Raw genomic sequence first — 12,789 nt, 5'->3', positions numbered from 1 at the left:
CTGACAGAGTCAGATTAAGAATGCAGCCTGTGGCCGTGAACGGGACAGAGTCAAGGAATCCAAACAGGGGCAAAACCCTGATGCTATAGGTTTCAGTGGCTTTTGCTCCAAAACATTGAGCAAACTAATTCATACACAATACCAATAAAGCAACCTGAGTTGACCAATCAGTCACCTAAGGAAGCTGCTTTATATAGCTCATTTTAAAACTGCTGAATACATACAGACTGTTCTCAAAGATAAAAATTCTCTTTAAGAGTTCTTTATTGAACCTTGAAAACATTTACGCTAAATGAAAGAAGCCAGCCACAAAAAGACTATATATTGTACAATCTCATTGCATGAAACATCCAGAATAGGCAAATCTATGGAGACAGAATGAGATCTGTGGTTGCCTAGGTCCGGATTTGGGAGGAATGGGAGAGTGTCCTGCCCCCGTTGGAGCAGGACTGGGTGTGGGTGGTTTTGGGAAAGGTAATATAAATACTTTAAAACTCATGGTATTGATGGTCACACAACTCTGTTAATACATTAAAATCCATTGCATTATACACTTTAAATAAAATTGTATGATGTATGAATTATATTTCAGTAAAACTGTTACATAAAAGAGTTATTTCTATTCTCAATTACTATTTTAAATCTTTTTGTCCATGAAATTCCTTTCTACATTCTGTACTAAAAGCCTTCAGTTTAGAATAATGCTCGATACAAATACATTTATCATTTCATTCTATTCTATCTTAGGAAAGACAGAGACAAAATATAGATAAAAGAAAATATAAGAGGCTCTTAGGGACTTTCATTTTTCATTTCAAAATATAATATATTTCATTCCATCTTCCATTTCATCTTTCAAAAAAGGATTTATTTGAAAACCAGTTGGAAAAGATAATCTCTGGAGCTTTCATCTCTCTCTGCCAAATCTAAAGAAAACACGTTTAATAAATGGGGAGATAAAATTGACTTTCATGATCATATTGATAAAGGTAGCACATTGTAGAACTTGGGCAGAAGAATAAAGGAAAGACACAATATCTGGTTGAACAGCACGCTGACTTTTCTTTGGAGACAAAGGCAGGAAAACTGAGTGAGGGAGAATACAAGTGTCAGAATTGGCTTGCTCTGGGTCTAAGCCTGTGTTATGACATAACTACGAGCCTTGAAGAAAAGTCACTCAAGCACTTTAGTTTCCTCATCGGTAAAATAATTAAGACTTCATGGCAAATGAAAAATAGATGTGAGGCTCCCCTCTCTCTCTCTTTTTTTTTTTTATCATTCTCTTCAACTGTAGTGATTACATACATATCCAACTCTCTACCATCAAAGAGAACAGCAAAACTAAGTTCTGGAGAGTTTAGTGCTTTAGGCCTCTCTATGGCTAGAGTAGGGGTGGTCTTCCACGGTGACTCTGGGTAGAAAGTGGCATTGGGGTAGGTGTCAGTCATGATGCGGACAGAAAGCACAGAGGCAGGACTGGAAGCATCACTATTAGTTCTGATCCTAGAAAATTCATGGACACATGACCTAAAATGTGGTCCACAGAGTTTTGATTATATTAATAATCAGGTATATTCAGAACAATCTCAGTGAACATCTTCTCTGATTAGGAATATGTTCCCCTAGACATAACTATCCCTACTCTAGTTAGTTTTCATATAAATAACCACTTGGTGTTCAGTCTATTTAAAGACAATATCTCATCCATGTAATTTTAAAAATCCCCCAAATATATTTAAATAGAAAATACAAACTTTGACAGAGAAGCAAAAGAATTTTAAGAATTTAGATATATAAACATTGAGGGTACTTCTTTTACTCACGAAAAGTGAGACAAAATCAGAATGAATGCTTCCTATGTTTTATATGGTTGAAGTAGAAATATTAACAATACATTATAATAGGAGTGGTTGCAAGGCTACATGAAAAACAAATCATGGAAAGAATATGCAGGTTAAAAAGTAATACATTAGGCACATTGTGGGGGGAACTTTTTCTTCTTACCTATTCAGTGCAAATGCATAATGAAACTTCACATGGTGATGGGAGGCCAAATCAAACGTTGGAAGCTTTTCTAAAGTCTCTACCAGCTTCACAATAGAATCATAGTCCTTTCAAATGGGAGAAGAATAACATAGAATTAAATCTTTGGGAGAAAGTCCTGACAATGAAATGCCTTTGAACAACCAGATGCCTGAAACCAAGAAGGGTATTAAAAAGGAACTAGAACCCATGAAATACCTTAAAGAATCTAGAACCAAGAAGAAACTGTTTGTTCATTTGCTTGCCTGAATAAGGGTTTTAGATTATATAGATAAAACACTGGAAATATTGAATTACCATCTATGACCTACAGAACAATAAACTCTCTAGCATGGTAATACTACATTTTCTCAGTATAGGTGGTTTACTTCTCCCTGGAGCTAGATTCCTTGTACGCAGGATGTTGTCAATTACTTTCAGGGAGACAATTTTCAAGATATCAAGAACATGGAGCAACCGATAGAACTTCTGTTATAAATAACAAAAATATTTGGTTTCAACATTAGAAGGCTCTCCAGTCATGGGATCTTAAGTGCCACACATCTCCCTGTATGTGAATCTCTGTTATCCACATGAAGCTTTACTTGAGCCTGAAAGGGTAGGAATAGGAAACCACAAGTCACTTAAATTTTACTGTAAAAATCCAACAGCAAATCCCCAACTCAGAGAGGATTTCATTCTTCTTGTGTGTGTTGTATTAACCTGCTTCAGTCATGTCCAACTCTTTGTCACCCCATGGACTGTAGACTGCCAGGCTCCTCTGTCAATGGGATTCTCCAGGCAAGAATCCTGGAGTGAGTTGCCATTTCCTCTTCCAGGGGATCTTCCTGACCCAAGGATCGAACCCACGTCTCTTATGTCTCCTACATGCACAGGTGGTTTCTCTACCACTAGCCCCATGATTCTTCTTAGTGTAATTTAAAAAATTTTAAGACTTCCCAATAAAATAGTACTTATTTTTAAAGTTATTTTTATAATTAATCAATTGCACATTTCTTACTTTTGGCTAGTTAGATCCAGCACTATCAATTCCAAGCAACACAATTCTAGGAGTAAGAGATCTATCTGGAAAGCTCTAAAAATGTCTGTTCTTTGCTAAAACAAAGATTTCACTTAGTGACAGGCAGGTGTGCCTGAGGCTAGCAGAGCAGAACTGTGGATTAGCTATGCATGCAAATTTTTCTTTCTGTTCTTTTGCAGTAAAAAGGCAGCCTTTTACCGTACAAGACTTTCATAATCACTGATGGTTAACTTATACGAGTCCATTCATTTATCATAAAATCTCTGGATGGAAAGCTTAGGAGAGTCAATAAAAAATTACACGTAGTAACATGAGTGACTTACTAGCTAACTGAAACTGGATATTAACACTCCCTTATTCCTCCAACATGATACACAACCAAGACTTGATTTTGAGCATCTTCTCACCTGGATATCTCTGTATGAAAGTAACAAGTTTATGACAATATCTGCTGTCAAGACTTCAATATTATCCACTCGCTGTCGAATTCTTGCCAGTTCAGCTGCCAATTCTTTGCCAGTATATAAGTTACGAGCTTTCCTGATATCGTTGAGTATAGACTCCCGGATATACTGGCTGGTGGAAAAACACACATTTTTAAGAGTCGATACTAGAAAGTATTTCAACGAAAAGCAGTGACCTTGTAAGGAAATAAATGACACCTGCAGCATTCATATCTTTCAGACAATTAAGATGTACAGAACGAACACCTCATCTAGCTGGTATTATTAAAACGTTGGGGCATCCGAATATTTTACACTCTGCCTTGCTCCAGGAAGAATGAAAGGTAAAGATACTCCACGTTAATGAGTTGTCCGAGAGCCTGCAGTATTCCAGTCGAAATGCTAAAACTTTATTTCTCATTTTCCTGTCTTGAGTAGAAATTGTTCTAAATAAATTAGGTGTGCCCATGATTCGAACATAATATAACATGTGCCTTCTGATCCAGCATCATCATTTATCAGCATAAATGACTCCTCTTAACTAAAATATAATAGTGCTTTCAACAATTTTTAGAGAGTTCTTGTCCTTACTAAAAGTCCCTGGACGTTTATTCAGATAATGTTTCTGTCCTTACATGGAATATATTTTTAGCTCTACCATTACTATAACACAGATAGCAGTCTTTCTTTCTTCTGATTTCAAGTTGTTCTCCTCTGAATAAAGTGGACAAAATTCAAAAGATAGATTATGCTACATGTATTTTATCCACTTAAAGGACATTATATATATATTTACCTGGTTCTTGACTGAGTATTATATGTAAGAAACATCTGATATGGTGCATAAATACAGCAAGTCCGCGACATACGAATGAGTTCTGTTCCGAGAGCGCATTCCTAAGTTCAATTTGTTCGTTAAGTCCAACAAAGTTAGCCGAGGTACCCAACGAACACAATCGGTTGTATAGTACTGTACTTTAATAGATTTATGATACTTTTCACACAAATAATGTGTAAAAAATAAACATGAAAAATAAAACATTTTTAACCTTACAGTACAGTACATTCGTATAGTACAAGAGCTGGCATACAGAGATTGGCATCAAGTAAAGAGGTAGGAAGAGTTACTGACTGGACAAGAGAGAGAGGTTGATAGTACAGCTGAAGGGTTGTCAGCAAGAGGAAATGGAGGGCAAGCTGCAAGTGACAATGTACGCCACGTATGTAAACCAACTTATGTGGCTGCACATACAGACTCACGGTCACATCTTTGAAAGTTCACAATGTCCAGGTTCAGATGTAGGGGACTTACATAAATTAAGCACACAAACACTTCACTATCACTACCAAATGGCATTATTAAACTTTACCTGGAACTTGCTTGCGCCACCTTCAAAAGCTGAATGAAACGATCCACAAGAGGTAAGCAGATGGGTCCCAGAAGCAGCTCAAAGTTCGGCTGCATGAGCTCAGTCAAGCCCTTCATGAAGCTGCTGTCACAGCAGTAGACCTTGTTATGCGGCGTTATCATGTAAGGAATAAATGTGTAGTTCCCAGTGCACATCTGCGGAAAGAGGAAGCACCAGGAGGTGGTGAGCTGACCTGCTGACCCCACACTAACATCACCCCAAATCTGACTTTTAAATAATAATCCTAAATGTGAAGGGAAATAAAAAAAAACTTCATTTCCTATTCATGACCTATGAAAATTTCCTCCAATTTCTTTAATTGCTTACTTAAAAAAAAAATACGGCATGGCACAGTTTCTATCAATCCATTAAATATTTATCCACCATTCTCTTGGCTACAGTACTATGATATATGCTGTAGGTGAAACAAGGTAGTTTAAAACACAGCCCTCAGCCTTCAGAAAACTTGTCAGAGACACAGCATAAATACATGGAAATGATAAGAGCTAACATTTCAGGGCTGCCCACATAACACCAAAGTGTGAGCGATGCCAGAATAAGCTGATCCCCTCCAGGCTGCTCGATCGCAGTCATGGCTTTGTTAACATCTCAGTTACTAAATCAAGAGACCCTACATATTAAAAAGCAGAGACGTCACTTGGCCAACAAAGGTCCATATAGTCAAAGCTATGGTTTTTCCAGTAATCATGCACCGATGTGAGAGTTGGACAACAAAAGAAGGCTGAACGCCAAAGAACTGATGCTTTTGAACTGTGGTGCTGGAGAAGACTTGGGAGTCCTGTGGGCAGGAAGGAGATCCACCAGTCCATCCTAAAGGAGATCAACCCTGAATGTTCATTGGAAGGACTGAAGCTGAAGCTCCTATCCTTTGGCCACCTGATGCAAAGAGCCAACTCATTGGAAAAGACCCTGGTGCTGGGAAAGACTGATGGCAGGAGAAGGGGGCGACAGAGGATGAGATGGTTGGATGGTATCATCGACTCAATGGAGATGAGTTTGAGCAAACTCTGGGAGATAGTGAAGGAGAGGGAAGCCTAGCATGCTGCAGTTCATGAGGTCAAAAAGAGTCGGATACAACCTTGCAGCTGAACAAGAGACCCTGAAGTTATCCTTGATGCTTCCATTTCCTCCACCTCCCACAGACTAGCAACATCCTGTCTATTCCACCTCCAAGATACATCTCCTGTTTGTTCATTTCACTCCATCTTCTCTATTAGCACTGCAGACCATGCCACCATTACCCTGGCCTGGGCCATTGTAACTGGCTTTTACCTGGGCTCCCTGCTTCTCCTCTTGCCTATCAATCTGTTTTTTCACCCAGCTGTCAAAGGGCACTTTCAATAACATACATCAGATGACTTCTCTCAGCTGCTCAAGCCCCCTCCCTTGCTCCTGGGATGAAGTTAAAATAGATCACTGTCACCTACAAGGCCTTAACTATCCAAACCCTGCCTCTCTCCCTAGCCTCAGCCTGTATCCCTCTCTACTCACTCAACATGATCTTCTATCTGTTCCTGATGATGCCAAGGGAGGGTGCACTAGTGCAAACACAAGTGGAACTGGGAAGAATAAAGGAGACATCAGACTGGATGCCCCTGAGGAAGACAGCCTGACTGCAGCTTAGGGCTCAGGGAAGGGAAGTGAATACAAAGCCAAGGATTTCAGTCTCTGTTCCGGGCAGTGGGAATCCTGGAAGGATTCGGAGTAGGAAAGAAAACATAACTAAAGCTGTGCATTTTGACAGCCTGTGCAGAAAACAGAATGCACAGAGAGAGAAAGAAATGACATTTAAGGAAATTAGGTGGGAAGCTACAAAGCAAGACCAGATCACAAAAGTGGATGCATGAACTTGATGTTACGAAGAAAGAATCACTGAGACCAGCCAACCAGTTACAGATATTGAAAGAGAGGAAGAAGAAGGCATTGAAGGCCACTCCATAGTTGTAAATGGGGCTCCTTAAAGGAGAATGGGATCCTTAACAAAAAGCAAGAATTCAGAAGCAGAACCAGACTTAATAATATTTATGAACAAATTACATTTGGGGGCATTTCTTATGTATTAGGTAATGAATCATAAACAGAGCTTGACTTCTAGTTAAAATATGACATGAACTTCAAGAGGGTGAGATCTGATTTGGTGAGTAGAGTGACATGCACAGTTCTGAAAGGTTGGGATTTAAGGGGAACAGGACTTCTAAAGTGATAACATCCAAGAGTTCCAAGCCAAAATGCAGACCTGGAAATTATCTGGTATGGCTGAGTCTGAGGAAATGAGACAGACCTCTAAGAGAAAAAGCTGGAGAGAAAGCAGAAGGCTGAAAACTATAATGAGATGGGGAGAAAAGTCTATTTATCATTCTTCCAGGGAGTCCAGGAGCCCAAATCATATGTTCCATGTCAGCAGAATGGAGAACAATGCATTGCTTCTCTTATCCTTTAAACTAAATGAATGATAGTAAACATTTATTCATTACGTGCAGGTGCCAAGGAATGAACCGTCATATGTTTGCAACAGTCCACTGATGGAAGGAATCTTGCCTCCATTTCACAGGTGAGGATTCAGGTAAGGCTTGCAAGGTCACACAGCTGAGCTGTGATGTGTCTAGGACACCAGTCCATGGCTCCTTTTCCAGAGGGCCTGCCATTATGGCTAGGGGGCTGAGCAACCTGCCGAGTGTCCTTGATTTGCTGGCACACCAACTCTTTGCTTCAGGTCACCTTGCACGGACCCCGGCATGAGCCAAGTTACTGCCTCGCAGCAAACAGCCAAGAAGTACCAAATGCCCTCAATGGCCCCACTTGATTATTTATGACCATGTTATTCTCTGAGACACTTGTATCTCAGGTAATGAAGCAGAAACTGGACTGGAAAGTACGAGAAGAACCTCCAAAGGTTGCAATTTGATTTTTAAATCAAGCACATTAAGGTGTTCCTTTCACAAATTCTCCTTCATGGAACAGTAATTGGAAGACTAGTCAGGAGGAGGAAAAATAAACATACCCTGCTTCTAAAATGTTACCAAGATCCCAGAGCGGGTTCACCAAACTAATTCTTGGACCCAACCCACTGTCTAAGCAGAAAAGAAAGGCATATCAAGAGATGGCTTTTCCAATCTTCTAGAGCTTAAACTTTTGGGTGAGTTGTAAAAGAGCAACAGAATCAAATACTCCTATTTCTGAAAAGCATTTTGACTCAAAACCACAAAAGAGAAGGCTCCAAATCTTCTAAGTCACAAGGTAAGGACAAACAGGTGAGAAGCTGTTAAACCAGAAAAGCACTATTGGAATTTTGGAATATTATTCCTCTACTGCTGGATAAAGTTCTACACCTTCAGAAGCCTTAACATCATGTGTATTTGTGTATAAGATAAGAAGTAGAATACATTATTACTGAAAGACTGGACACTGAGAAATAACATATCTGTGTAAAACATTCTGAGAGAGGAGGAATATCAGATGTCTGGGTGTGTATGGAGCAGTAGGTAGGTAAAGAAAGAAAGATGACTCATGCAAATAGCAGAGAAAATCAGATTCCAACTATCTTCAAACCCCATGGGATGAGGTTTCGGAATCCTTGAAGGTATTCCGCATGCTGAGGCTTTCCCAAGTTCCTGGTCTCACTGTACTTTTTGGAATCTCTTCTCTAAGCCAGCATTGTTTTTCAATGTCCCATTGTTGGTGACCAGAAAAAAAAAAAGGGGGAGAAAGAAGTAAGAAGCAGGAGGCACTTCTGGGCCTGAGCTAAGAGCCAACCCAGGAAGCCTGCAGTGGGGAGAAAGAATGTGGGGAGTGGTTGTGGATGGTGTGTTTTTTAAAAGGATACCAGCTATTGAAAAAAGCACCTTTTCAAAATGATGAACGCTAATAATATGGGAACATTTATTTCCCAAGTTGGCTCACATAAAGCTTAGAAATACCATTACGGCAATTTCTATTTACAGATTGCTGCCAATCCTGATTTTGAAATACCTAATAATCCAAAGAAAATAAAAAAGACTGTGATCAAGAACAGACATTTTAGGTGCAACGACTGTCTTTTATTAATAAGGTACTAATTCTAAAATGATTAAACCTGCTTCTCGAAGGAGAAAGACCACCTTTCCTTAAGTTTCAAAACAATGAGGCATGGTCATAAAATAACAAGACTGGTCTCTTCAGCCCACACTTGTTTACATGGTTATAAAAACACACAGCTCAAAATCTAGACGAATTCTCTCCAATTATCTCTACTACTTTTGTTTAAAAAATAATAAGCCCAACTCTGTTTTCAATTTTTAAAAGTTACATAAAGGTGAACATAAGTACATGTGGAGCATGAATTAAGTTTCTGGAAAGACATGCCCTCAGCCACCAAATATAATTGAAATATATGCCCAAAATACTCAGCTTTTGAGAGGGACTTAGCACTGGAAACACAGCAGCTTACTTGAGTCAATAGATGACTTGTTCATAATGTGTAATATTGGGTCAACTCACAAACCTGCTTCCCCACATGTCCAGACTCTCACTGGGAATGATCAGTCCTTCTCTGCCATTCAGGTGAATGCTACCTCCTCTGAAAAACCTCCATGACCACTGGAGAGATGGGCTACCCACTCTTTGAGATATTGCCTTATGCTAATTTCTAATTTGTTTGTTTGCTTATTTGCTTGACCATCCCCCTCACCCCCAACAACACTCTGGCAGGTCTTAATTGTCTCCTGGGACAATTATGAAAGAGTTGTCTCCACTTTCAGCCTCCATAGTGAGTCTCTTGCAGCACCAAACCCAAAACCTGGCACACAGTTCATGTTCCATCAATATTTGCTTCATAAAATCTGTTACACTGAACTGATGCATGAAGCAATCCTTGTTCTTTTCCTGTTGAGATGTGAAGGATAAGTTTATTGTGGCAACATTATTCATGCTGCAATGAGTCCCTGACCTGAACTCTTAAATTTCTTAAATCTTAATTTCTTCAATTTCTGATTTAAGGGAAATTTACCCATTGTACTTTTAATCTTATCATCATAAATGGAATCATGTGCAGATTTTTATGCAGTATGTTATTTCCACTCTACATTTCAGAAATACATTAAGGTTTTAAATACTGGCTTACTTTCCAAAATGAAAACACGACCATTGACATAACCATGCTAATTCCAAAATATAATTATTCTTTATGCATTTAAAATTTCTTAAATTTATCTTTATCACTCTTTAATTTTTAATTTTCTGTGGAGGGTAAGAACTTTGTAGTGTGGTTTTAAAGGTCTTAAAGTGTGCTCTATAAGACTTAGGAACTTAAGTCAATCTCAATGTAAAGATGATAGAGATATGTAGACATGTCTCCATATGTGTGTGTATGTGTATATATGTATTGAAACATTTATAATTCATATATATAGTATACATATAGATATACAGTATATAATATCAATATCTGTGTATCTGTATATATAGATATGCATACACACATATGTGTGTATCAGTGCATTTATATATATATGCTGCTTTAGTAACACTCATAATTATACAAAATTGAATATACTATGTAGTTTTGTTCTAAACATAATTATATATAGAAAAAAACAGGCATCAGTGTCATCTCCGCTAGTATAAATAAAGTTTCACTATAAAGGGATACTTATGTAAAATAGCCATATTTATATTGATACATCAGAAACTTTAAAAGGAAGAGACAGAAATTAATAATTTGTGGAAATAGAAAATATACCAGCAATTAGCTGATAAAAAAGAAAAGATAAAAACATTTATGGAAGGGTTAAGTAAAATACTCACAGTATTCTTCTGGCAAATGATTTCCTGAAAAAAGAGAAAAGAGAAGAACAAAGCAAAAGTTAATACAAAATTAATTAATTCAACTAATTAACTGAAATATTCTATGTGACAAAATTTGTATTAACAATTTTATTTATTTATCACTAGCAATTAGAAATTCAGAATGCGAAGACTAAAAGGTATCAACTAAGTTCCTGCATCTGAGTTTACAGTCTGATGAAGGGGACAGGAGTGCACAAAAGTATCAACTATGGTTTTAGGAAGACACCATAAACATGTAGAATCCAAAACCCAAATCTGCAAATCATTTCTGCAGAGTATGTATGTGCAGAAATATCTTATCAGCTACAATCTTTGGGGAAAGAGATTAAAATGAGTTAGCTTTCCCAAAGCACAGTCTCAATCATGCCCTGAGAAGGAACCCAGCAGCATGCTTGGAGAAAAGCTAGAAATAAAGGGTGCTGGCTACTGGGCAGTGGGCAAATCGTATGTAGACAATAAGGACATCTGACAATAACTAGTCATAAATGTTATGTATTGTTCCATAAGAAGTGAAATATGATAAATACATTGCAGGTGGTGCCCCATCTTCTAGATTATGAGAAATAAATGTGATCATGGGAATAATGTGGCTATATCATATCTGGCATATAGAAAGCACTTAATAAAGCCAGCTATTATTATTTCTAGACTTCAAGATGAGTAGAGACGTGGAAGAGACAATCTAGAAGAGTCTGGGGCATAAAAGCTTCACTGAAGTTGGGGAACCATGATTGAGAAAGGAGAGATGGGACTGTGTTTTAGAAAAGATGGCATGTGTGTTGCCGGGGAAACAGGAAACTTGAGGCATTTGTGGAGTCTACAGTGTGGTCCGTCTGGCTAAGACCGGAAGCGGAACCAACCCAGGCGAGGTAAGACAGGAGCAGAGAAGTGATGCAGGCTGTCACTCACCCCAGGGGACCGGCTGTCATTCATCCCAGGATCGACGTGGGGCAAAGGGGGGCCTAGGAGGGCTTCAGCTTAGAGCAGGAGGTAAGATTTCTGAATGATTAAGGGGAACAGATGAGTAAACAAAAAGAGGAAGGGATTGTGCAGGGTAATTCTGAGAGCCCTAAAGATGTATATAAAATACTAAAAGAGGCCCTTCAGTACTCACAATCTTGCTGGCAAAAAAAAAGAACACATACACATGTAAAAAGAAACATAAGTCTCTACATACAACCATGTATGCATATCTGTCCTACATCCAAAGAGCGATATGACAGTAAGAACTGGGGTTTCTGGGGAAAAGATGTTCCTAGGGACCGAAAAAGGCTGAAGATCAGCAAAGAAGGTGGAATTCAAGAGGACAGTCATATCTTCCAAACACAAAGCGGGAAGGTAGGAATCCAGGCTAGAGGACTAGGAATGCAAAGGCCCATTTAGGAAACAATAAATATTATTCCTGGGGCTAAAGAAAACAGCTCATTTTTTTGAGAAGTATAGAAGAGAGAAATAAAAGGGTTTCCTTTTATTATTGAAAAGATCTTGAATTCAATCATTGGGCTAAAACAGAAAGTTCATTTTGGCACATACTGATAATAATAGAAATTTATTTGGGGCCTAATTGAAGAAAGCCTTGAATGCCAAAATAAAGTCCTCTGTTGTGTGGGCATTTGGGCATATGAGAGTAAAAGTGTTTTTTCAGGTGAGTGACAGACATATAAAAGTCTCTGCACACACTGGGACATTGTTTGTAAAAGCAAAGGTTGGGAACAACACAAACGTTCTATCAACTAGAAATTGGCCGACTAAACTATGGTTCCTTGACACGATGGAATACAGTGCAGCTGAACAAAAGATGAGAAAGTTCTCTATGAAGTGATACGGAAAGATCTCCAAGACATACTGCCTAGCGAACAAAGGGAAAGGGCAGAATGGCTGTTACCCTATGTTTCTACTTACGTATATAATAGGGAGAAAAATAAAATCCTCATTTGTCTGCTTCTAAAATCTTTCTAGAAGGATATACAAGAAACCAATAACAGTGGCTGCCAAAGGAGAGGGGATCTGACTGCCTGGAGGACAAGGA

The 12,789-nt window shown here is 38.5% G+C and overlaps 1 protein-coding gene across 2 annotated transcripts in view; it reads right to left on the bottom strand.

Annotated features, from left to right (window-relative positions):
- MAP3K5 (mitogen-activated protein kinase kinase kinase 5) overlaps positions 1–12,789 on the bottom strand; it is a 244,561-nt gene that overhangs the window by 124,236 nt on the left and 107,536 nt on the right. For both annotated transcript variants that reach the window (XM_070461452.1, XM_070461451.1), the window contains exons 3-6: positions 10,719–10,742; positions 4,878–5,071; positions 3,472–3,640; positions 2,005–2,111 (exon numbers count right to left, since the gene is read on the bottom strand). In XM_070461452.1, coding sequence (XP_070317553.1) covers positions 2,005–2,111; positions 3,472–3,640; positions 4,878–5,071; positions 10,719–10,742 — 494 coding nt within the window. The remainder of the gene's footprint in view (positions 1–2,004; positions 2,112–3,471; positions 3,641–4,877; positions 5,072–10,718; positions 10,743–12,789) is intronic.

Source organism: Odocoileus virginianus, chromosome 34 (assembly GCF_023699985.2).
Source record: "Odocoileus virginianus isolate 20LAN1187 ecotype Illinois chromosome 34, Ovbor_1.2, whole genome shotgun sequence".
Lineage (NCBI taxonomy): Eukaryota > Metazoa > Chordata > Mammalia > Artiodactyla > Cervidae > Odocoileus > Odocoileus virginianus.
Note: the sequence above shows the minus strand (reverse complement) of the source record. Positions and strands in the feature narration are given on the sequence as shown.